The sequence below is a fragment of the Marmota marmota genome, unplaced genomic scaffold, assembly GCF_001458135.2.
Source record: "Marmota marmota marmota unplaced genomic scaffold, marMar, whole genome shotgun sequence".
Taxonomy (NCBI): Eukaryota; Metazoa; Chordata; class Mammalia; order Rodentia; family Sciuridae; genus Marmota; species Marmota marmota.
The window spans coordinates 22,491,915-22,518,584 of NW_026000240.1; the positions used below are offsets into that span (position 1 = coordinate 22,491,915).

A 26,670-nucleotide genomic window follows, 5' to 3' on the forward strand; every position below is an offset into this window, starting at 1 on the left:
TCATTAAAGGCCTTGTGTTTTGTTCTGAGGAGCGTTTTAAGCAGGGATATCTTACGATTTAATTTACACTGGTTGCAAGTAACTAATGAATTCTAAGGAAACAGAGTGGAAGTCAAAAGACTATTTCAGGGACACTGGCTTGGCAGTGGAGATGGAAAAAAGTGGATAGATTTGGAGGTAGAACCAGAGGGATTTATTGATCGATTGAAGGAAAAGGGAAATGAAAGATGGCTCTTGATTTTCTTTTACTTGAACATTGATGTTATTTCCATTTATAGCAGTTAGGGATAGGTTTGTGGAAGGAATTGAGTTTTGTTTTAGACATAGGAAGTCAGGGAGACTTACTAATTATCAAAGTGGTAGTGTCATTAGCATAGAAGTGGTCATGGGCTTGGATGACATAATCCAGGGAGGGAGGTAGTGAAGGTCTATAATGGAAAAGCACTCATTTCCTATTTCCATCCCCACCCCACATTTCATATCACAGAAGGTGATTCTTTGTTTGCTAGATTAAGTCAGGTTTTAACTTTATAACATTACTGAACTTTTTTTTTAATTTAAACATTCTGGTTGACTCCTTTTAATTAGGAATGAGGCCTAGGGATATTACTCAATGGTAGAATCTTAGCATGTACAAGGTCTTGAGTTTCATCCCCAACACTCAGAAAAAAAGAAGAAATGAAATTTTTTTTAATATTTCATTTTTTTGTAGTTGCACACAATAACCTTTATTCATTCATTCATTTATTTATTTTTATGTGGTGCTGAGTTTCGAACCCAGGGCCTTGCACATGCAGGGCAAGCGCTCTACTGCTGAGCCATAACTCCAGCCCCTGAAATTTTTATTATATATTATGTATAATTTTTCTCTCTCTCTTTTTTTTTGGTGGTGCTGGGCATTGAACTCAGTGCCTTATGCATGCAAGGCAAACACTGTACCAACTGAGCTTTATCCCCAGCCCTAATTTCTTTTGTTATCTAATTTTTTTAAGTTGTTGACGGAAACTTTGTTTTACGTATTTATTTATATGTGGTGCTGAGAATCGAACCTAGTGCCTCCCACATGCTACGCAAGCACTCTACCACTGAGCACAGCCCCAGCCCTACTATGCATAATTTCTCATTGAAATGGAATGTATATGTTGCAACTTAACCCTGGACTGCAGTAAGTCATATTAAGTAGGTTACTTTTGTAACCTGTTATTGGTAGAATATGAAAACAACAACAAAAACAAACAAACAAAACAAAACAAAAAAAACAGAGATTTGTGGATTTTAGATAAGTGTCTGAAAGATAAATATTTTTATTCCTTGGGTATTATAAATTGGAATACTTCAAGTTACTGATGTAACATGCTTTTCACACTATTGTGTATTAGTGGTTTTATTTTCTTCCTTTTAGTTCATCAATTTGGTTTTTATTTGGTAAAGGATGCTTCCTCCCAGTTCATTTATTTGGCTTATGAACTAATAGATATCACAGTGTTCTCATCTAGTGTCATACGTTTAGTGTCATTTAGAAAGAAAGGGTCTTGCTGCTTCAAAGAGCTCAGGTTCTAAGAAAATGTGTAATCCCATCTATTTAAGGAAACTTTCAGTTTAAGATGAGGGACTGAATATTCATGTTTTCTCCCTCTTCCTAATATCATACTGAAATTATAGTGTTAAGAAAAGAAAGGAAATATATGTCTAGAGGTACTATCAAAAGTGGTGGGGTATAGATTTTCCAATTCCAAGATAGACTCTGATATGGTTATAGTGAGTGATAAATGAAAATACAGAAATGTACACCCCAGAATAGGCAAAGAAGTAAGAATGCATTGGAGACAGGAGCCATTTTTCCTTGTATTGTCATGGAGAGGCTCCAGTCTTAGGGCTGACGGCTATAAAGGCAAGAAAGAATGTTGGAGGAATCACAGCAATAAAATAAAGATTATCTAACAGTATAGCTGGACCAGCCCTCTAAAACCCCTTGAAGCTCTCATCCTATCTCCACATACATAGCAATCATACCAAAACCATTTTGTTCCCCAGACTAGAACTTGGAGAATTGGTTGCAAGGAAACAGAACTGCCTGCCAGTAATGGTTTGAGTCTTAAATGTCCCCCAAAACTTATACTCTAAAGACTTGGACACCAGCCTGTGGTGCTGTGGATGGTGAATGTTTAAGAGGTGGGTCCTAATGGAAGGAAGTGAGCTCACTGGAAGTGTGTCTGGCTACTTCCTGGTGAGCAGCTGTGTTCCACCACTCACTCTGCACCATGATGTTCTGCCTCATCATAGACCTAAAGCAACAGGACTAAGCACCCCTGGGTTGTTTGAAGCCTCTGAAACCATGAGCCAAAATAAATCTCTCTGCCTTTTCTCAGGTATTTTGTCACAATGATGGAGAGGTAACTAATATATATACCCTCAGTTGAGTTTAAGGATTTTTTTTTTCCCCAGTACTAGGAGTCAAACCCAGGGCCTTGCCCAAGCAAGATGAGCACTGTGCTACTAATCACCGGGCATTTTTTGAGACAGAGTCATGCTAAGTTTCCCAGGCTGACCTCAAACTTGCTTCTACCTTGACCTCCTGAGTGGCTGGTATTACTGGCATACACAATCATGCCTGGTGAGTTTAAAGATCTTAGTATGCCCTCCAGAATAATCTTTCCTCATTCTGGCTTTTGTGTCTGTGGGGAAAAGATGACTAAGCTGCTTAACAGCAGTACTACCTGCCATTAACCTCTTTGGCTACCATGGCCCTCCCATATGCACAGACATGGTATATGGGAAGTGAGCTTTCTGCATGTGGGGAGAACCTTCTTGGGAACAGAGACATAAACACAAGAAACCCATGTACACTCTGGTCATTTTGGTGCACACCTGTAATCCCAGTGATGCTGGAGGCTGAGCAGGATTGCAGGTTTAAGGCCAGTCTCAGCAATGGAGTCAGACCCAGTCTCAAAATAAAATAAAGAGCTAGAGATGTATCTTAGTGGTAGAGTGCCTCTGTTCAGTCTCCAATACTGCAAAAAATAAACACCTGAACCCAACATTCATAAACATGAAAGGACAAGACACTTTTGGAAAACTATCATGAAGGACAAAGAACAAGGTAAATAATCAAAAGTCCCAAATGAATAGGAAATAGTAATATTCCTGTTAGCAGAGAAGAACAATAAAAAGAGAGTTCTAATTATCATCCTTTGAGAAGTCTGAAGTTTCCTAAGAGATAATATCCATAAAACAAAAATAGCAAATATAAAAAAGGAGCAATGAAAATTCTCAGAAGTTTAAAACGCGATTGCTTAAAAATTTTTTTCAAAAAGATTGAAACATGATTAACAGTAACCAAAGTTAAAGGAAAAACTTGGCCGCAGCCTAGTGTTACTGCCAAGAATAGCCCGAAAGACTGAATGAAATACAGAATTATCTGTTTGAAGCCATCAGAAAGTTACTGAGGTGGTAAGAACAAGAGAAGCCAAAACTAGAGAAGAGAAAAATTTAGGAAGGTGAGCAACTTCCCCAGTAGTTTTTAGATATGGAGTTCTTGGCTGTTTGTGGGCAGGAGGCTGAGAATCTAGGTTTTGTATGAAATAAAGGAGAAGAACTAAATAATCAGTAGATACAGAGAAAACCATATAAGATATGGTTAATCAACTATACATTGTTGTTATTGGTAAACTAGTAATAGAAGAGAACTTAATATATTAAGACAATTGACAAAAATGGCAGCAAACAGTACATGTAGGGGTGACATCAAAAGCTTTCAACTTGAGATATAAGAAACAAGGAGGATCCCTGTTTTCACCCCTTTTATTCAGTACTGTATTACTATTTATTGTCTTAATCCAAGAAACAAAACTGCCAGTGTTTGTGGATGTTCTGATGCTGTGCCCAGGAATAAACCAAAAGAATATGCAAACTGAGTTGAAGTCAATTTAGCAAGGTTACTAGATACAAAGTCAATGGAAAAAACCAACGGAGAACTTCTTTATTCCAGCAATGAATAGAAATATCTACTAAAAAATACAAAAAAGTGCATTAACCATCAGAAAAATGCAAGCAAAAACTACAATGTAAGTAAAACTACATCCACCAGAATGACTACAGTGAAAAACTAAACACCAAGAAGTTTGGCAGGGCTATGAAGAACCTAGACTGCTCATACACTACTGATAGCAGCATAAGTTCGCTCGTTTTTGGCATTGGCTGTATCTGTTAAAGCTGAGCATGCATACAGCCTGGGACACATCAGTTCTGTTTGCAAGTATATACAAACAGAAGTTGATGTACATATTCATCAAAAACTTATCCAGGAAAGTTTTATAGAGACACTATTCATAATAGCCTCCATGGTTCAAATCCAAGTCATGGCTCCAAAAGTAATTAAATTAAACTAATTTAATTAATATTTTAAAGAACATAATAGCCACAACTAGAAAGAAGTCAACAGCCATCTGCAGAATGGGTGAATGAAGTGTGTTCTCTTTATACACTGGAGTAAATGAACTGTAGCCATTTGAAGAATATGAATGAATCACTCAAAGATAGTTTTGAGAGTTGGGGTTGTGGCTTAGTGGTAGATGATTCACCTAGCACGTGTGAGTCACTGGGTTTGATCCTCAGCACCACATAAAATTAAAAAAAATAAAAAATAAAAGTATTGTGTCCATCTATAACTAAAAAGTTATTATTTTTATATTTATTTTTTAGTTGTGGGTAGCCACAATAACTTTATTTATTTTTATGTGGTGCTGAGGATGGAACCCATTGCCTCACGCGCAATAGGCAAGCACTGTATCACTGAGCCACAACCTCAACCCTAAAAAGTTATTTTTAAAAGAAGATAGGTTTGAATCAGGCACAGAAGAGCACATATAAAAAGTACATATATAAATTTCAAGACATGTAAAACTAATGATGGATATGGTGGTTGTGGATATCCTTTAGGTGGGGCTCGGGATGGTAATAACTAGGAAGGTACTTAACATGGTTTGCTCAGATCTTATGTGGGTTGTGCTTTAATAAAAATTTACATTTAAAAACCCACGCCTAGGGGCTGGGGTTGTGGCTCAGGGGAAGAGCGCTCACTTTGCACATACAGGGTCATGGGTTCAATCCTCAGTACCACATAAAAATAAATAAACGAAATAGAGGTATTGTGTCCAACTACAAGTAAAAAATAAATAAGGGCTGGGGCTGTGGCTTAGTGGTAGAGTGCTTGCTTTGCACATATGAGGCACTGGGTTCGATCCTCAGCACCACATAAAAATATATAAAGATTTTGTGCCTATCTACAACTAAGAATGAATAAATAAATATTAAAAAAACAAAAACAACCCAAGCCTCACATGCTTGAGGGTACCACCAAAACAAGCAAGCAAGCAAAAGCTCCAGAAGAGCTAACAACAGCCGCTAGGTAACTGAACAGTCCTGTAAATCTCTGGAAGGTGGAAGAGGACTATGTAAGAAAAGGAAAGCTGTCCTCCCATGCTGTAAGCTTTTTGTAGACTAATTCAAGTTAATTATGAATAGTTCCCAAAGCACTGTTTTCAACCCTATCAAATAAAAAGAAGAAGAAATTACTGTTAATGAAATTCTAAGTAAAAACTTACTTACTTAGGTCTAAGTTAGTTTTTAAAAAGTCTGAGGTCCTAACTATAGAAAAGAGAAACAGGCTCGAGGTGTACTTCAGTTATAGAGATTTGCTTCACATGTGCAAGGCCTTGAGTTTGATTCCTAGCATGGTGAAAAGAAAGGGGAAGGGAAAAGGAAGGAAGTTTTAAAGAAAATAAGGAATAAATTTTAAAAAGAAAAGGAGAAGCAAAAGGAGAGTGATCCTAAGCAGTAATACTCAAGTGTGGTCTGGGCCCCAGTGCTAGTCTGGAATGGGTGAGTTTCTGGTAACTTGAGAACCTGGCATGGAGGTTCCTACGCCTTTACAGCAGTTTGATGTTGCTCTTAGCACACGGTGGCTCATGCAGGCTCACGCAACAATTGGAGTCCTGTCAGACTAAGGGTGTAGGTCATCTGTGGCACAGCCGCATGCTGGTCCTGCATGGGAAGACTGTTAAAACAGTGACTGTTTTTAACAACTTTGAGGAGGTACAGTTCATATGCTATGAATGTCAATGTTCATCCATTGACAATGTACAGTTCAGTCAAAGAATTGCACAACCTTTACTGCCAGTTCACCACCAGGAAAGAAATACTGCACCAGCACTCCCCAGTCCCTCATCCCTCCCAGTCTTAGGTGACCGCTGATCGACTTTCTTCTCTATAGATTTACCTATTCTGAATATTTCATATAATTGGAAATGTACATGATGTGGACCCTTGGGAGTGTCTTCTTTCATTTAGCATTTTTTTAAGGTTCGTCTGTGTTGTGGCATGTATTGGTTCTTTATTCCTTATTCCAGAATAATATTCATTCTACTACATGAATATACTGTATTTTATTTGTTTATTGATAAACATTTTGTTTCCTGTTTGTTTGTTTGTTTGTTTTGGGGGGTGTGCACTGGAGATTGAACCCAGGGCTACTTAACCAGTGAGCCACATCCCAGCCACTTCTCACTAAGGTGCTGAGGCTGAGGCTGGCTTTGAACTTGCAGTCCTCCTGAGCTGCTGAGATTTAGCCATGCGACACCATACCCAGCCCCTATACCTTTTCTTTTTTGCCTGTGATGTATGATGCTGCTGTGAATGTTTTTTAGCCAGTGCTCTTATGGAAATATGGAGAATTGCTTGCGTTTCTCTTAGGTATCTAACTAGGAGTGGAACTGATGGGTCATATGGTTACTTTTTGTTTAACCTTTTGAATAATTACCAGACTGTTTTCCAAAGTGGCTGCCCCATTATACATCCTTACCAGCAGTGTAAGGTTTCTAATTTTTGTATATCTGTACTAACATTTCTTGGATTTTTTTTTTTTTTCTTTTTTGGCAGAGTGCTGACAGTTGCACTCAGGCCCTCACACATGCTAGCGAAGTACTCTGTCGCTGAGCCATATCCACAGCCCCTATACCTTTTCTTATTTTTTGGTGGGTGGGGTCCTGGGGATTAAACTCATGGGCACTTGACCACATCCCCAGCCCTATTTTGTGTTTTATTTAGAGACAGGGTCTCACTGAGTTGTTTGGTGCCTCGCTTTTGCTGAGGCTGGCTGAGCCTCCTGCCTCAGCCTTCCAAGCCGCTGAGATTACAGGTGTGCACCACCATGCCTTGTTCTTTGATCCATTTTCAGTTATTTTTTTTATAGCATGTTACATTTTAGGATCAATTTGTTAAATCTAAGCCAAAAACATTGAAAATGCATAAAGAAAAAAAATAGATATTATTTGACATTACTTTATTTTCAGTCATTTACTTTTTTATACAAATCTATTATTAAGTTTATTTAAAATTATTAGCTAAGTTTAAAAAGTAAACCTTTTTTCTTTTATGTTGCGTTGTTTTGTTGCGCGCGACTTCTTGCCCGCAAGAAAGACGCAACCCAAGAATCTTCTTTCAACAACTTTATTCAGGCCCCTGATAGTTCTTCTTCCTACTCTCCTCGGATGCCCCTCCCAGCCTTAATAAAGCATCTCAAGCCCCAATGCAAAGCAGCCACGTGGAGCTTTCTCATAGAGTGATGAAAAGTCATGCGCCAACTCTCCCAAACAAGGAGTTGTTTGTCACAGACCACAGCGGAGCCAGCGCCATCATGTAATGGTGACCATAATTTGCATAAACGGCAGAAGCGGCTCACCACAGTTCCCCCTTTCTGTTTTCTTAAAACAATACAGGCAAGAGTAGAGGTCCTATCCCACTGTGCAGAAGTGGCTGCATAGTATGGCTCAGTCTTAAGGAGGGCCCTTCCCCAGATCCGAGACCATATCAGCCGACGCCTTTTTTCGTGGGGCGGGGAGTGGACGCGTCTAACCCGCATGCAATAGGACATGCTCTCCTTGAGGTCCACGTCAAGGATCACTCAAGTGCAGTGCTTTGCCTCGCATCCTGTATCGTGGCGATGGTGGACGAAGGGGGATAACTGAGGCTGAACTGTGGCTGTTTATAACGACAAACAAGTTGACAGCACCCTGAAAGAAAGGCACGGACTTTAAGACGATAGAAAAGCACTAGTGTGGAAACCCATCTGCGTGCAATGGCAGTAAAACCGGCAGAGTGCAAGGGCTTTCCAACACTAAGAGAATAGCAAGGAAGGTCATGTCGATCCCAGTGCAATGTTATAATAACTTGGGGTGCAACGACCATGACAAAGGTTTACTGTTTAAGATGCGCAAGCCAGACTTGAGGCGAGTTGCCATTTTCTAAAGCTGCAAGAGCTTGTATGATCATAGCCTTATCATGAGCACTGCGGGCCTTAAGGCGACAGAGAAACCACAAACAGAGGAACATACCGAAGCAACACATTGCACCAAAGATGCCTACCCCCACCCACTCTTTGAAGAAGGAAAAAGCAGAAGATATCCAATCGGTGAATTGACCCAAAGTCACTGGATCGACACGGGTACTGTTCAAGACAGCTATCTGGGTTAGTTGAGACTGGATCATGTCTTCCGCTGCCATGGACCAATTTCCAGCCAAATATTCGCCAATGATGCGGGAGGCATTCCTGGAATCATTAAATCTGACAGAGGTTATGCATAAATGTGCACGTTGGTCAACACAACCCAAAAGCACCAAGTCAGCCAATTCTTCTACCTGAGCTTGGAGTAAATCTATTCTTTGGTTGGCAGCTAAAATCCCTGACAAAATATGTTGATTAATTGTATTTTGGGATTCAAGTATGGTGGAAGTTTGTTGAACAACTTGATTAATGGTGGCAGCAGTTTGTACTTGACTGGCCATAGCCACTCCGGCCGTAACCGCTGCAGCAGCAGACACTGTCACAGCTGTCACTATAGCTGCTGTAATTCCAAAATCCCTGCGGACTCTAAGTAGTTCAACAATGGGGAATTTATCTGGGTCCGCAGTGACTGGGATTGGGACAAAAGTTGGAATTTTCATAACCACTGCCGTGGTCCAGGAGCCATTCCAACACTCAGACAAATAGCAGGTAATATTAGAACAGTCAAGCATCCCCGACGAGGTGTCATTAGCCAAAAGGAACAAGAACGGGGATTGAACGCAGACCATTGCAGGGGGTAATGTGGCATTATATAGCAAAGAGTTGAATGAAACAGATGTAAGTCTATTACCTCGTTCATTCTCCTTAACAGTGCCAGAAACATTAGCCAGCCAGCTTTTGACTCCCAGCAATTGAGCCAATGCAGAAATATCAGCTGAAGCCCCCTTCTCATTAGAAATCAGCCATTGAAACCAGGACCAACCTACTCCTGTAGAGGAGTTGGCACTGTTATTAAAGTTATAAACATACCTCTTAAGAGAGGGGGAAGAGGAGAAACCTTTAGCAACTTGATGTTTCTCCCAAGACTGATCCTGACAAGGCGTAAATATTGGAGGGAAACCAAGATTAGGAGTACAGTAAGGAGAGGCCTTGAAATGAGTGGCATTGTAAGTACTATTAGAAGAAGGAGGCACTGGGATTAGTACCTTGGAGATAATAGCCAAGGTAGTTATGTTAGAAGCAGAGCTATTTGCGGGGGTCCCTGAACCTGATTGCTCCCCTGAAACTACTTGGCTCAGTACAGCACTGATAGTGTTCCCTGAGACCTGACTGGACCGCAATGGGTCCTCCCAGTTAGTCAAATTTTTGGTCTTAAGGTTAATGCAATTAGCGTTTCCAAGGCTGAAACAAAACACTCCTGTGAGATTAACTTGAGATTGATTAAAAATGCTCTCCATGTTTGAGCATGGAAAGCTCTCCCCGAAATACCTCCACCATACGGCGGTGGATCCGGGGGATCGCTTTTCTTGAGCTCCTGCTTATCTCTGTTCCCTTCTCCTATAGTGAAACTCTCTAGCTGACGAGACAGCCTCCCGAGCTCCTCCTCCTCATCCTCCTCTCCCTCTGACCCACTTTCACATGGGGGAGTGCGCAGCGTACTGAGATCTGGATACAAGCGCCTCCTCCCCTGTTTCACTCTCTGCATACTCCCCTCCTTCTGAGATATCTCACTCCCTGCCGTTTCTGATTTCTCCTCATGTAATTGCTCTAAAACTTCTTGTCCCTTTGTAAGTGCCTCCTGACATCTGCCATCTGTAAGGCAACTACGGACCATTTTCCAAAGGGGTATCACCCCACCCTCTAATATGCCCTGCTCAGAAGCAAAGTCAAGATCTTTGCCTAATTTATCCCAACTAGGTACAGTAAGGCTGCCCGAAAATGCAAACCACGGTGCAGCGATATCTACCTTCTGTAAAAATCTCTGTAAAGTACTATGTTTCACTTCCAGACCTTTAGAACGTAACAGGCCATCTAGGGCCAGAAGAAGCGGACTGGAAGGTACGGCACCCATGACACAACAACAAAAGAAGCACAAGAAACACAAAAACAAAATGACACAACAAGAGAAACACAGAAAACAAAAGCGAAAGTAAAAACGAAAGTACACAATGCAGCTGCTGCCCCGCTTTAGTCGCGGATCCCACTTACTTGGGACGATTTCCCGCTTTGATTGCGGGTCCCACTTACCTGGGACTACGGTGCACCCCCCTGACTGTTGAAAGTTCTGACTCCCGGGTTTCGGCACCACTTGTTGCGTTGTTTTGTTGCGCGCGACTTCTTGCCCGCAAGAAAGACGCAACCCAAGAATCTTCTTTCAACAACTTTATTCAGGCCCCTGATAGTTCTTCTTCCTACTCTCCTCGGATGCCCCTGATGAAAAGTCATGCGTCAACTCTCCCAAACAAGGAGTTGTTTGTCACAGACCACAGCGGAGCCAGCGCCATCATGTAATGGTGACCATAATTTGCATAAACGGCAGAAGCGGCTCACCACACTTTTATTTATTTATTTTGTTTTTATTTTTTATTTTTTTGGTGCTTGGGATTGAATTTAGGACCTCGTCGTGCATGTTGGGCAAACGTTTTACCACAGAACAGCACCTTGTTTTCTAGTGTTCTTTTGATAATATCCATCCTAATGAGTGTGAAGCAGTATCTCATTGTGGTTTTGATTTGCACTTCTCTGATTAGTGATTTTGAGCATATTTCCATGTGCCTGTTGGCTGTTTGTACTGCTTTGGAGAGATGACTTTTCAAGTCCTTTGCCATTTTTTAACTGGGTTGCTTTTGTTGTTGTTGAATTGTAGGAGTTCTTCATATAGCATTTTAATAGAAACATGGTTTACTTAACTTTCAAAGAAGTGTCCTACTGAATTGGTTGAACAACCAGATTTCCTGTTTGCTGTAGGTGTTGATTATCCTAGCCTACTTTGTTGAATTTTTATATAGATATTGATTGACTTTTGGTATGATGCTCTATCAGCCTTCCAGTGAGTACATTTAATTTCTTGATTCTGCTATTATTGACCACAAAGCTTCAGTTTTGTATTGCTTATAAAAATTCCATTAGTTCTTGAAGGGGAAGAATCACCTATTATGTGCTGTGTGTTTTAGGCATGGTGTGTTATTTAATCCTCACAACAACCTGCCAGACGGATATTTGTATTTCAGTTTTTAGATTGGAACACTATATGTTTCCTTCAAGTTCATTATCAATGAACTTGATAATGAACTAACTCTATGACACTCTTATGTAGGCTTGTATCTATGTTTCAAGAGTATGATCATCAGCATTTAGTAGCTATTAAAAGTCTAGTTAGTCCTTTAAATGTTATCTGTATATGACAACAGAGGGCAAACCAAATAAGTGATTACTGAGAACTACCCTGTGATTATCTTAATGCTGGCTTAAAAAAAAAAAAAAAAGACCTAAAATTAGATGAAAAACAACCCTATTTCATTCCTGGCTTTTAAAAAGCATATAACCACCAAGTTGAGAATTTATTTTCTTTAGTAAGCCATTATCTACTTTTTAGCTTGAATATAAAGCCTCATACACAACATTTTCTTTCAAAATAACTCCTGCATTTGTTTTTAGCAGTCTTTATTTACTTTTGCACTTGTACTAATTATATAAATTAGTGTATGAAAAGCCAGTGGTTATCTAAATATGCCAAATTCTAGTTGCAAATGGACATAGAGGAGGCTTTGTATAGAAATGTATTTTGTTGGTGGTGTGTTCTTCCATTGATAGGTATAGGAGGTATAGTTACTCTTCGTGGCGTGACTATCACTGATAATTAATGCCTGTCATTGTGGGTTGCATTTAAAGTACATTTGTCACTTCTTTTAAATAATACTTTCCCTCATCTACAGCTTGGTTTCCTGGAGGTATGGTCCTTGTAGAAACCTGGAATAAATGCTTGCTCCCTTTTTATTGATTAGTATTCAAGGTGATGAACTTGTTTCCATCTTCTTCCAAAGGTCTTCTGTTTTAAAAAGACACCTAGAAGTTCATGAATTTAAACACTTGTGGTGGGTTTGTACATTGCAATTATTATAACTATCGAAACTTAAATTGTCTGGCTTTGGTCAGGGGGCCAGTTGATCTTAAGTTCTTTTGACATGACTGTAGTAGTCTTGAAAACCTTGTTATTTGGTATGACTAAGATGTTCCAAGTTCATCTTGAATTTTTCCTTCCCTAAATATGGAAGCACCCATTGCTCTGAGAAACCCTAATTTCTTTAAATGAGAATGTATGTCACACTTCAGTTTGGGGTATCGTGGTGATCATTGCTACTAGGTTGCAAATTTTTTCAGGTCCTTTTAAATGGATGGATCTAAGAGACATATACATACCAAGATACAGTATTTCATGGGTTCATATTAATAGTTTTAATTCAAATCTTATATGGTCTGAAAGTCATGGTTTTTAAAGACGTTGGGATGAAAGGGATTGTAGAAGTAAAGTAAATGATAGTTATGCATTGGTTTTATTCTGTATTACATGCTCAACGCACCTAAATAATTCTACTGGTATTACCACTAATGTGATTATTGAGAACATTAGTTTCATTTTGGTTTTTGTTTGGTTTTAGTGTTAGGGATTTAACCAAGGGCCTTGTGGATGCTAGGCAAGAGCTCATTACTATGGAACTGCATCCCCAACCACAGTTTCTTTTTATATACATTCTCCTCATTTTTCTCCACTTTTAAACTAACTGTAACACAAACTGATCACAAACTCATTTAGATACTGTATTCTGTCCCTATGAGCCCTCAGTTTTTCCATGTGTACAGGTGACTGTATATTTAATACTCACTACCAGGTCTCATGTCAGTGCCCTAGTGTCCAAAACTTGTCCTCTAGTGGATTCCTCAGAAGGGGCTGGTATGCAGGTAATCCCTGAGGTTGTACCTCTTATCTTTGAATGAAAGTCAGTGAATGTAAAGTTCTTGACTCATACTTTCTTTGTTAAATATGTTTATTTCCTTCTGGTATGTACCTCCTATTGAAAAAGCTGATGCCCTTTTCTTCTAGATGTCCAAAGTGTTCTACTTTACTGGAATGATTTGGTATTTGTCATTCTCATTTTTTAAAATTTCATGAATTACAGCATTCACTATTAATTATTCCCTTAAAACAGGTATGGATGTGGCAATATTTATTGTTTTCTTCTTGAACCTGAATTTTGGGAACCATATATGCTAGATTGTTCCAACACCTCTAGTCCTTATTGTGGGACCCGTGTACTCAGCTGGTATTTGAGAGGACAGAACTCCTCCTCAGTTCAACTGAGGCCCTAAAATTGGCAGCTGTGCTTCTAGTAAACTCTTTTGGCTATTATGAAGTTATCCTGTTCTCAGGTCCACTATATAGGGCCCCACCAAATATTTCTTTTTCTACTCAGACACTGGTATGTAGGCCTTTTGGCTAAAAACCAAAAGGGTTTGTATTCCTGTCTATAGGATCTTTGACAGTAGGTGTTCAGTTTTGCTATATAGTTGTGGTGTCTGTTTTTATGTCTCCCATAAGCTGTAGGCTCATATATTCAGCTACCTATTAAGTATATCCATTTAGAGCTGGGCACTATGGTACAGGCCTGTAATCCCAGTGGCTCAGAAGGCTGAGACAGGAGGATCACAAGTTCAAAGCCAGCCTTAGCCTCAGCAACAGCAAGCAACTCAGTGAGACCCCGTTTCTCAATAAAATACAAAATAGGTCTAGGGATGTTGCTCAGTGGTCGAGTGCCCCTGAGTTCAATCCCTGGTACTTCCCTCTTCCAAAAATATACATGTACATCCATTCATATGTTATATAGGCTAATTAAACTCAACATCATTGCTACCCAGTGGAAATATAATGCTGACCACCTTTCTGAGAGCTAATTTAAAAAGTAAAAAGTGAATATAGCTTAGTGGTATAGTTTCCTGCCTAGCATGTGCAAGTTCTGGGTTCAGTTTACCACAAAAATACCAAAGAAACACATGAAATTCATTGTAATGCAGGTTGAACATCCCTAATCCAAAAATCCAAAATGCTCCATAACTTGAAACTTTTTGAGTGCTACAAGTGGAAAGATCCACACCATGAAAGTTTATTTCATGCACAAAATTATTAAAATATTATGTAAAAGTTACTGTCGTGCTTTATGTATAAATTGTATATGCTGCATAAGTGAATTTCATGTTTTAGTCTCAGGTGCCATCCCTAAGATGTGATGGATGTGCAAATATTCTAAAATGTAAAAAAAAATTGAAATTTTAAATGCTTCTGGTCCCAGGCATTTTGAATAAAAGATACTAATCCTGTATTATCTTTTATTTAACCCAGTATATCTAAAATATTATATTTTAATGTGAAGCTTATGTAAAATTTATGAGATCTTTTATATTCACTGCTCAAGTCTTTGAAATTCAGTGTGTATTTTAAGCTTCTGTCTTATTTCTGAGTTCCCTATTTCTCTCCTTGAAACTCTCCATGTCAATCAGTTGCTTAGTTCTTCTGTTTTTTAACTTGAGAATTTTTGCAGTTCCATCACTTCTCCAACCTAATCACTGCCCCTGTCTCAGGGCTCAGTGTTTCTTGACTGGGTCGTGGCAGTAGCCTCTCAGGTGATCTTGCTGTCACTGCCTTTCCCCTTATAACTTCATCTCCTGCTTTGCACAGATTTATCCCTAACTGGAAAGCGCACTGTACTGCCCGCCCCTCTTATTATCACTTAGTGGTTTCACCACATTTCAATAGATAAGGAAGGTGAACCATGAGGTGCATGTAGATGGTTCTTTGGGAATATACGGAAAAGGAAGTAAATGTCCTTTTCTCATCTCATTATTTTGAAAAGTGCGTGCTTAGTGTCTGTTAAAGTGCACAACAGAAAACATGTAACTGACTTATTAAATATAAATGTAATATGCTGATGGAATATGGCGAGATGAAGTACAAGTTCCTGTGCATTGGCTCTGAAGGGCCTGGCCTTTATCTACCTTTCTTCCTCATCACTAAGTCGTACTTCACATCCAGGTATACTCATCAAACTGTACTGTTTGATGAGCTCCTGTAGACTGTTTCACCATTCATGTGTCCAGTGCTGCTAATGACCCTGCCTGATAGCTTTCCTAGCTTCCTTCATGTGACGACTCCTCATTATTTGTGACTCTTCTCCAGCAAGTCACCCTCTTAGGGATCATATTAGATGTTGCTCTTCCTACAGCGTTCCCAAAGTATATTGTGAATAACTGACTTGGCACTTACTTTTTATAAAATTGAAATTATCTGTCATTGTGTGTGTCTGTCTCTCCATCATCCCCCGACTCAGAATGAGGGAGTAGGTCTTGCTTTAGTTTTGTATTTCTGTTTTTTGGCATAGAGTTGATGATACTCAGTAGAACTAAATTGAACCTCCTCCAAATGTTAAAAATTAAGTTATCAAAGTTTAGGCTTTGGCATTGACCAAATTTAATTAAAGACTTAGATCCAATTCCAGTGACTTTCAGTTAAAAGTTGAATAGGGGCTAGGGATATAGTTTCATTGTAGAGCATATAGGTAGCATGCATAGGCCTTGAGGCCAATCCCAGCACCACACACACAAAAAAACAGTTGAATAGATAAATAAACCCAAGAACAGTGATGCTTTTAATTTCAGAAAAACTAATATCCAAAATTAAAAATAAGTATTAATGGTTCTATCAGCTCTAAAAAGGCCAGGGTTTTTGTCATTTTTCACTTATTTCCAGTGTCTATAACAGTATCTGGCACGTAGTAGTAATTCATTAATAAATATTCGTTGAGTAAATGAATGATATATATACAAAAGCACTATATACTTTATTAGGCTTTTAAGGCAAAAATTAATTTTTAAACATTTCCTATTATCTATTTAAATTTTTACAACTTGAAGCAAATACTAAATTGCTATCCTCCTGTGTTATCTTACAGAGTTTTGTGACGGAAGTCATTGGTAAGTATGATGAAATATAAATTTTATTTTCATAATTTTTTTCTCTTCTAGTAAACGAAGCAAAAAAGGAGATAAAAATGGAAAAGGCTTGAGACATTTTTCTATGAAAGTATGTGAGAAAGTTCAGCGAAAAGGTACAACATCATATAATGAAGTAGCTGATGAGCTGGTTTCAGAGTTCACCAATTCCAACAACCACTTGGCAGCTGATTCGGTAGGTTGATCATTAACTTGATATGGAGTAACAATGCTACTACAGTTTACTTCTTGGGGTTGTCTGTGTGATAAATTTGAGGAATCATATAAGCTAGAGCATCCTCAATAAGCTAGGAGGTGTTTTTTTCATATTATAGATTGGAGGAGTTTAAAATAAAAATTGGGGGGTTACTAATGGAACATGCTTTTTTTAAACATGATCTCCTCTTCAGTGACTTCATTTACATTTCTGAACTTTACTGTTTCGTCAGTGTCTAAGTCAATAAGAAAATGTCACTTTTTGTTGGAAAATTCATACATGGACATGCTTATTAACATTCCAGTTCTATAAGAGTGTGTAATAGAAATTACTCCCTTCTCCCACAGTCCCCATTCATAGGTAATATCATTCTTAGTTAATATTCACTGCTTGAATATCTTTCTAGAAATTCTTTTATGAATACATGTGATAAAATTTATTTCCTTTTTGTTTTAAACACAGAAGTGATAATGCTTTGCATGCTGCATTCTTTATTAATGCATGTTAGAGACTGTTCTTGCTGTAGAAATCATTCTCACTTTTTTCAGACAAAATAAAGTTACAGATGGAAATGTACATAGTATACAATTAGATTTTTTTTTCTTACTTTTTGGTAGATAGTTACATACAGTCAAGGTATAGAATTCTTTGAGTTTTGGTAGTTATGTGCACCTGTGAAACCACTACCACAGTCAAGATGCACAACCTCCCCATGACTTCCAAAAGGTTCTTTGAGCCCTTCAGAGCCCGTTCCTTCCTCTGCCTCCCTCCCTAAGCAAGTATTGATCTGCTTTTTATCACTAAAGATAAAAAGTTTACATTTTACTAAATGTAATTATATTATATGTACTCTACACAAATATTAAATAATAATGCTAACTCTAGTCATAGATGTTTAATTCTATATTGTTTGTGTGTTGGCAAGTGAACTTAGGACCTTGTGCGTATTAGGCATGTGCTCTACTACTGAGCTACAGATCTGTAATTCTAAACTCTAATGCAATATGTATAGTATTTCAGCCCTCAAAGAGGATAAATATTTTGAGATAATAGGAACTATAGACTACCTGAATTTTTAAAAAATTAAACATTTCTTCTTGCTTCTTTTTTTGTCTTTTGTGGTTCTGGGTATTAATCCCAGACTTTATACGTGCTAGTCAAGTGCTCTACCATGAACTGATCTCCAACCCTACCTCCCCGCCACCTTTTTTTTTTAAAAAAAATTGTTTATTTTTTATGTAGTGGTGGGGATTGAACCCAGATCTTCATGAATGCTAGGCAAGTGCTTTAAAACTGAGCTATCTCCCCAGCCCCTTCAACTCTTTTTAAATTTAATTTTGAGACAAATCTTTACTCAGTTGCTGAGGCTGGCCTTGAACTTGCAATCCTCCTGCCTCAGCTTCCTGTAAGTAGTTGATATTACAGGTGTGCACCACCACACCTGGCTTGCTCTCTTTTCTTAAGAAAATATCAGAAATGGACATTGAATTTAATCAAATTATAGCTTCCTGAGAATTTTAGAATTTTTACATTAATATGCATAAGTGAGGTTTCTGTTTTTGTTTGTTAACTGTCTTTGCAGTCTGGCTTGGTAGTAGTATGCTGGCTTTATAAAATGAATTTAGAGGCCTTCTTTTTTTGTGTACTTCATTACAGGTTTAATAACATTGAATGTCAATTTCAGTTCCCTAAAATTGTACAGATATTACCTGTGAAACCGTCTAATCCTGATGATTTGGTGAGAGGGTATATCTTAGGTAACTTTCTCCATTTATTCTTTGGTAATTACTCATTCTAGAATTTCTGTCTCCAGTAGGTTCAGTTTGGTATTTTCTGAAGATCTTCCATCTCATCCATATTCTCAAAATTATTAGAATTCTTTTTCCAAAAGAACCTTTTCTTGGTTTTGTTTACACCAACCTTCTGATTTGTGTTTCTAGGGTTTTGTTTTGTTTTTGTAGTGCTGGGATTGAGCCCAGGGTATGCGTGCTAGGCAAACACTCCACTACTGAGTCACATCACATCCCTGGCCCCTTTTGTTGCTTTTTACCCTTGTAGACTATGATGTATACTTTATATAGTTTAATTATTTTTGTTTAGTAATGAAAGTCTTTATGGCTATGACTTTTCCCCTTTAGCATTTTTTGGTTCTATTCCTTTGATTCTGATTTTTTTTTTTTTGGTACCGGGGATTCAACCCAAGGGTGCTTAACCACTGAACCACATCGCTAGCCCTTTTTATTTTTTGAGACAGGGTCTTGCTAACTTGCTTATGGCTTTGATAAATTTCTGTGGCTGGTTTTGAACTTGAAATCCTCCTGCCTCAGCCTCCTGAGCTGCTGAGATTACAGGCGTGTATCCCCATACCCAGCTGATATATTATTCTTTATATATTCTCTAACTTTAGTTTTAGTGTCCTTTTTGACTAAGAACATTGGAGTTTTATAATTTCAGGGGATAGGGATTTTTGTTTATTGCTATAGGTGTTTACTTTTACTAGAATATGAGTTGAACCTTTTCTGTTTTTGGATTGCATAGATATTTCTTTATAAGCCATTTTATGGTGGGTTTTGTTTCTTTTAATGTTCTCTGTACACTTGAAACAGTGCATCACCTTTTGATCTGAAGTGAAAGCCAAAGTTCTCAGATCTACCAGCCCCACTATGTCTGGCCTCCATTACCTCATTGATCTCAAAGTCTTTTTCGCACTTCCCCAGTTACTACCTCTGGCCACACATTTAGTATACTCCAGCCGTATGCTGCATGAGTATGCCAGAAGATGTCCCTGGTCAGGTCTCCATACTTGATGTTCCCTTTGCCTTTGTGAGCATCCATCTGGCTTCTCTTTCTCCTCCTTCTGATCTTCACTCAGATGTCACTGCAGAGAAGTATTTCCTCTTAGCCTTTTTCAGCATCTCACATATACATTTTATAATCCACTCCTAGCACCCCAGGATATAAACAAAGGTTGGGTTTTTTCTCTGTTCACTAAGTGTTACTTTTCTGATGATTTGGAAGATTTATACTCTGTAATTCTTTAGTTGGTTATCTTTATAACTTTAAGTAACATACTTAATATTTTATTTTTTATCATCTGTAATAGTACCTGTTGCTGGGCACTGTGGTGCACACCTGTAATCCAGTGACATGGGAGGTCGAGGCAGGAGGATGGCAAGTTCAAAGCCAACCTCAAAAAGGATTGGGAATGGGGTCTAGGGCTGTAACTCAGTGACAGAGCGCTTGCCTAGAAAGTGCAAGGCACTAGTTTCGATCCTTAGCACCACATACAAATAACCAAATAAAATAAAAGCATGTTGTCCGTATACAATACAAAAAATATTTTTTAAAAAGGATTGGGGATGTGGGAAAGACCCCCCCCCACACACACACACACACAAAACGCAAACCAAAACAGTAGCTGTTGATTATGGAAGTGTAATAAATTAATATGCTATACTTATCGCCATCTTTCTCTTCCACCACAAGACTTAGATTAGATATATCAGTACTAATTGTTAAAGAAAAATATTTTTATAGTTGTTTTATAACTTCAAATAAATATACTGTGCTGAAAGCTCTTATTGTTACATCATTATCTACTTTGAACAGTGCCCATATCCCTTCCAGTATCAAAGAGAAGAAACCAGGAACCCTACCTCACTGCCTCCACCTGTTATTTGTTGTTATGTTATTTCTATAATGTCAGGATTTCTCATATTTACATTCAGTTCTATAACCTAAGTTTCCCCTTTATTTTAGATTATTTTAAATTTAGATGATTTCAGTGTTATTCCCCCATTCTGTATTATCATGGCATTTAATTGGCTGGAGTTTGTTCTTAGAAGCTACCTGCCCTTTTGCTCTATAATGTAAGACAACACAATTTCTTCATTGAGAAAGTCTTGCTACAAAAAAAGAAAGCTCAGCCAAACTAAGTGTGTTTTATGGTGATTGAAATTATATTGTGGTGCAAGTTCCTATTCTCGTTGTAGACTGAAAACAACTTAGTAATCATTACTGCTCCAACTTTATCTAGAACTGAAAACATGCATTTTGTTGTTGTTGTTGCTGATTAAACCCAATGCCTTTGCGTGTTAAGTAAGCACTCTACTACTGAGCTATATCCCAGCCATTTTTTATTTTTTATTTTGAGGCAGGTTCTTACTAAGTTGCTGAAGTTGACTTTGCAGACCTTCTGTTTCAGCCTCTCAAGTAGCTGGAATTATAGACACATATCCTTGATTTTTTTAGTCTAAAATTAAGGCTTATGCTTTATCTCCACTACTCCCTTCTGATATAGTTATTATTATCTTCGTGTGTATTAGTTTTGTGCATATTCTGGACTCTGGGATTTTTTTTTTAATATGGTGAATATTAGTTGAATTTTATTCATGTCTTTACTTTCAGGTTTTTCTTAATTCTGTCCTACATTTCCAAGTTCCCTTAAATGATATATCTTCTACCTGAAGAAATCCTTTTAGTATTTTTTAATGTTGATCTGATGGTAACATAATATTTATAAAATTATTTTATGTTTTATAGTTTAAAAGTATCTTTATTATTTAATTTTGAAGGATATTTTCAATAGGCATAGAATGAATTCAGCACTTCAAAGATATTATGTTTTAATTTAATATATTAACATCACATGATTATACCTTTACCCTTAAAATTTATTGCTCAATAAAAATATTTTTCAGCAGGCTTATGATCAGAAGAACATTAGACGAAGAGTTTATGATGCTTTAAATGTGTTAATGGCAATGAACATAATTTCAAAGGAAAAGAAAGAGATCAAGTGGATTGGCCTGCCTACCAATTCTGCTCAGGAATGTCAAAACCTGGAGGTGAGAAAAACTATTTATGAGTAGTGGTTTGCACTCTATTACATCAGTGGCATTTTAATTTAAAAATATAATCACATAATATTAAGATATTCCCAACTGTTAGCTCATATATGCTATCATTTCTTTTAAAACACTACGTAGAGTTTTAGAATTAGTGAAAGCTTTAGAGGTTTAGTCTCTATTTTGTATAAATGATGAAACTGAGAGTCATAAGATTTAAATGACTAGATTTAATTTTTGCTATTTCCTAGAAAAGATCTTAATTTCATTCGAATTTAATTCTAAGCACTCTAATAAATTTTAGTTGAATCATATAGTAGAAATGTTATTTTATTTGATGTTTTGATGCAGAATAATGCTATATGGATCCGAAATATGATCAAGCTGTTTATTTCCTGTGTTAATTACACAGTAATCTAAATATAGCTATGAAAGTTAAACTTTTACCTTTGACTGGAATCAGTAACATTATAGAAAATCTTTCCCAAATGAATATGTTCCCTCACACTCTTTCTAAATTTGTTTGACCTAAGTTTTGCTATGGGGCCACAAATGGAGTAAACTGAGGTTAACAGTGGCTTTTGGAGAATAATAAAGGTTGATGCTATTTTTTTTTTCTTAGTACCTTGTCCCCCCTGCCCCCTAGAAAATAAAAAATTATTTTGTATTATATTTATGGATGGTGGGGGAAACCACACATTCATCACAGGGTACTCCCTAATGTTATTCAGGGATGGAGATGTGGCTCAGTTTGGTAGTGTTTGTTGAGTCTACACAAGGCCTTGGTTCAGTTCCCTAATATCACAAATGAAAGAAAAATGAAGTCAGACTGGGTGCAGGGGCACACACCTGTAATCCCAGTGCCTTGGGAGGCTGAAGCAAGAGGATTGAGAGTTCAAAGCCAGCCTCAGCAAAAGCAAAGCACTAAGCAACTCAGTGACCCTGTCTCTAAATAAAATACAAAATAGGCTGGGGATGTGGCTCAGTGATTGAGTGCCCCTGAATAAAATCCCTGGTACCCATGCCCCCCCAAAAAAGAAAAAGAATGCTGAGTGCATAATCCTAGTTACTCGAGAAGCTGAGGCAGGAGGATTACAAGTTCCAGGCCAGCCTGGGCAACTTAGAGAGATGCCATCTCAAAATAAAATAAAGAGGGCTGGGGATGTAGCTCAGTTTCAGAGCACTTGCCTAGCATGCACAAGGTCCCTGGGTTCAGTCACCAGCATCAGAAAAAGAGACAAGAGACAGAGATAATTACTCATATGAAGGAGGTATGTGTAGATTCTCTGGAAAGAGCATTAAGGAAGGACTTTACCAAAGAAATAATCCCTGAGCTCAGTCACATCGAAGGAATTGGAATTCAACAAGTGGGTAAGGGCAGGGAAGACCTTGCAGAAGCCCTGCTTGGGCTGAGACACATAGAAAACACACGCATAACTGGGTGTAGCCAGGGCACAGGCTTGGAAAGAATGCTGCCTGTAACCCATGGAAGCCATTGATAAAGAGGAGGGTTGATAGGATGTGTTTTAAAGGATCACTCTACTAGTGGGTTGGAAGTTGAATTAACAAGGAAGGAAATGGGGCAGAGAAGGGAGACTTTTGGTTTGAGTGAGGTAGTGGGGGCCTGACCTGGCAGGAGGTGGGGCACGGTGAGCAGGTGGGAGCTTGCCTCAGTTGCTGGGGAGGCTCGAGCAGCCTCTTTTCTAATGTACAAGGCCACACAGATGTCTCAGTGGATCTTACAAAGGCTAGAGTGTGGTCGTGCTTAGGGGACCTCAGTGGCAGGAGCTTCTGTCTGGTGTAGACCAGAGTCGATGGGGAACAGACAGGAAGACATTCTTTGGAGTAGACAAGAAGATGAGTTTTTGATATGTGAAAAGATGAAAGTATAACTTTAGTTGAAAGATCTTAGTTGACTTTTATGTGGGGTTTTAGAATAGGCACCTCGTTCAGTATAGAATGAGTGCTCTGATTTGCTGAGCAAAGGATATTGGCTTTTTAAAGACAGAAAAAAATGCTGAAGATAGCAGAAATGAAAATCAAAAACTAAATTTCCATTTCACAGTTAATTTCCTTGTGAAGATTAGAACACAAGGGCTCCCATATCATGCTGGCTAACACTGGCTTGTTTGGGGATTCCAGTTGTTATCTGTCTAAATTTCTTGGAAGGTCAAACACACAACTTAGTTTTGGCTTGGTGGCATGGACCTTCAGAATCTGTGACTCCATTTTGGTTTGGTCTGTTGGATCTAATGTCAGAGCTCAACACATGAGCCCCATTGGATTTTTGCCTAAGAAGATAGTGAGGAACTCACGAGCAAGGAAATTCATACCCTGATACCTGTTATCTAAGTAGTTGTAAAATTGAGAAAAATAGCACTTGTTTGAAGCTGGGAAATTTATCTGACAAGTATGTTTCGAACTACAAGTAGGAAGTGTATATTGAATATACATCTATATATTGGGATATCTGTGTTAGCAGCTTTGTTCTGGAAAGTCAGCTAAACTGATTAATGAGATCTCTCTCCTCCTTGGGGGTGATTTGGCAAAGTAATAAATAATGGATTCTCTGGGACTTCATTGCCTAGGTTGAAATCCTGGTTCTTGCCACTCATTAGCTGTGTGACCTTGGCAGTGCTTAACCTTTCTACTTCTGCATTTCCCTGCATGCAAAATGGACAACAACAATACTTACCTCATAAGATGTATATGAAGATGAATTAAGATAATGTGTATAAACGCTTAATTGAATGCTAGGACATGTAAAAGCTAAGTGGTGCTATTACTTTGATTAGAACTTGAGTAATAAAAGCAACAAATACTGCACAGCAAGTACAGTCATGCGTGACCACAGGGATACATTCTAAAAATATGCATGGTTGGTTGATTTCATTGTTGTATGAACACCCTAAAGTGTCCTTAAGAAAACCTTATGGCATAGGTCATTCACTGTGACCTTATGATGTAATCAAGAGACAGGGTAAGCGCGAGGTATATGTGGCTGCTGCCAGTAACTATTTTATAGTGAACTTTTTTTTTAATGAGTAGATGGAATGCACTTGAAAATAACAAAAAAACATAGTACAGTAAACCAGTAACATAAACCAGTAAGTCACTTATGATCATTATCAAGCGTTTTATACTATACATAATTATATGTGCTAATTTTTATGCAACTGGCAGCAAAATGGGTTTGTTTACACCAGCATCACCAGAATACATGAGTTGTGCGGTGTGCTAGTAGGTGGTAGGAATTCCTCAGCTCCATTATAACCTTGCAGGACCACCGTCATACATGTGTCCAAAATGTACTGAAATGTCACTGTGAGGTCCGTGACATATTCATTAAAGGGATGGATTTCAGTTTTGACAACTATTGCCACAGCTCTACTATTGCAACCTGCTTTCATACCCCGAGGTCCTCCCCCCACCCCGCCCACCAAAAAAAAGGTGTGATTTGCCTTTGCGGTTAAAATGGGTTGTTTCTTTAAGAAAATTCTTAACGTATCAGAATAGGAACATGAAAAGAAAGTGGTGCTTTATGTTTTATGTATTTTCATATTGTTTTATAACTTATATTTTAAAGATAGAGAAGCAGAGGCGAATAGAACGAATAAAGCAGAAGAGGGCCCAGCTACAAGAACTTCTCCTGCAGGTAAGGAGGCTGGGGTGTCTAGAGCTTCCCTACCCGTCTTCTCTTCCTCCTCGTACTTGCTCTCACAGTCCTTGTGGACAGGTTCAGTGGTGCACACCCAACTACGGAGAAGGTTGAGGTGAGAGGATCTCAAGGTCCAGGCCAGTCTGAGAACTTGGTGAGACCCTATCTCAAAATAAAATTTTAAAAAAAGCCAGGCTCAGTGGCACACACCTATAATCCCAGTGGCTAGGGAGGCTGAGGCAGGAGCATCACGAGCTCAAAGCCAGGCTTAGCAACTTTGCAAGGCCCTAAGCAACTCAGTGAAACCCTGTCTCTAAATAAAATATAAAAAAGGGCTGGGGATGTGGCTCAGTGGTTGAATGCCCCCAAGTTCAATCCTGGATACCAAACAATAAGAGTCTACATGCTTCTGGGTTCAATCTCAGTGCCACTAAATAAATAAATAAGTGGATATTTTGTAATTGTGGTGCTTTTGGCAGTGTGATAGGAGCACACCAGCATGGACTCTCCATCCTAGCTCATTGCCAGTAAAGGCTCAGCCATTCAGGGGACCCATCTGGGTCACCCATTCCCTACCCCTCACACTTTGAGCTTCTCAGGCCTGGGTATGGTTCATTATGGAGCAGTTCACTTTGGGTCTCATCCTTACCCTGGACATATCAGGGGAGAGGTCTTGTGTTTATTTTCTCTCTAACTCAGAATATCAAAAGTAAAGCTAATTAAATTTTAAGTATTTTAAGTTAATCAAATCCACCAATAATACCCATTATCATGTCATTCACGACAGAATGGTTTGAAACGATTGTAACATGAAAAGATTCACAGAAATACCAACACTTAAAATGCATTTCTGTTTCAGAAAATAAATCTTACATTTGATCCCCAGTATGCAAAAGCAAAAAAATAAAAAAAGAAATTTTACAGTTTAATAAAGATCTCTATAGTCATCCTTTTTTTTTTTTTTTTTGATAATTGCCTAGAATTTAGATTATTTTAAGAAGTATTGTAGAACCCTTGTATGAAATCATGTGAGACTAAATTGTAGGGTATATTTTATTATTTTTTTCTTTTTTAGTAGTTACAGTTGGTGTAAAAATTTACTTCAGGCAGGAAGTACATTTGGGCCAGTTTCAATGTAATAGGATCAACTTTGTACGGTGAACCAGAGAGCCTTATGCTTTTGCCTTTCACAGGGAGATGTCTTTATATGAAAAACATTACCACCAATTCACTTTTTTGATTTAATTTTTTATTTAATCCACCTTCGAGAAATAAAGATAGCAATAAGTTCCCAAATATTATAGCCCGTTTTCTTCAATACTCAATTTTTCTAATGACCAGAATATGCTGTGTTCTTTCGGATTCCAGATGGTTTCTGTTTTTCCCTTTCCAGATACTTATATTTGCTTGGAGGTTTTTTTTGTTTTGTTTTTTTTGTACATTCATATACAAGTCAGAGAGCAAGAGCAGACAGTTGCCCTTCAGGGGTCTGTCCATGATCTTTGAGGAGAAAGGAAGAAAGGACACAGGGAAGGGTCGAGTGGCCATTTCAGATGAACCACAGACC

At 38.3% G+C, this 26,670-nt stretch overlaps 1 protein-coding gene across 12 annotated transcripts in view; it reads left to right on the forward strand.

The window, feature by feature from the left end:
- The window catches only part of Tfdp2 (transcription factor Dp-2), a 160,756-nt gene that overhangs the window by 115,418 nt on the left and 18,668 nt on the right, over positions 1 to 26,670 (forward strand). For 9 of the 12 annotated variants that reach the window (XM_048794190.1, XM_015486981.2, XM_048794199.1 and 6 more), the window contains 3 exons: positions 16,415 to 16,577; positions 21,299 to 21,445; positions 25,032 to 25,100. In XM_048794190.1, the coding sequence (XP_048650147.1) occupies positions 16,415 to 16,577; positions 21,299 to 21,445; positions 25,032 to 25,100 (379 nt within the window). The remainder of the gene's footprint in view (positions 1 to 16,414; positions 16,578 to 21,298; positions 21,446 to 25,031; positions 25,101 to 26,670) is intronic. The other 3 variants (XM_015486982.2, XM_048794191.1, XM_048794194.1) reach the window with 1 other exon arrangement.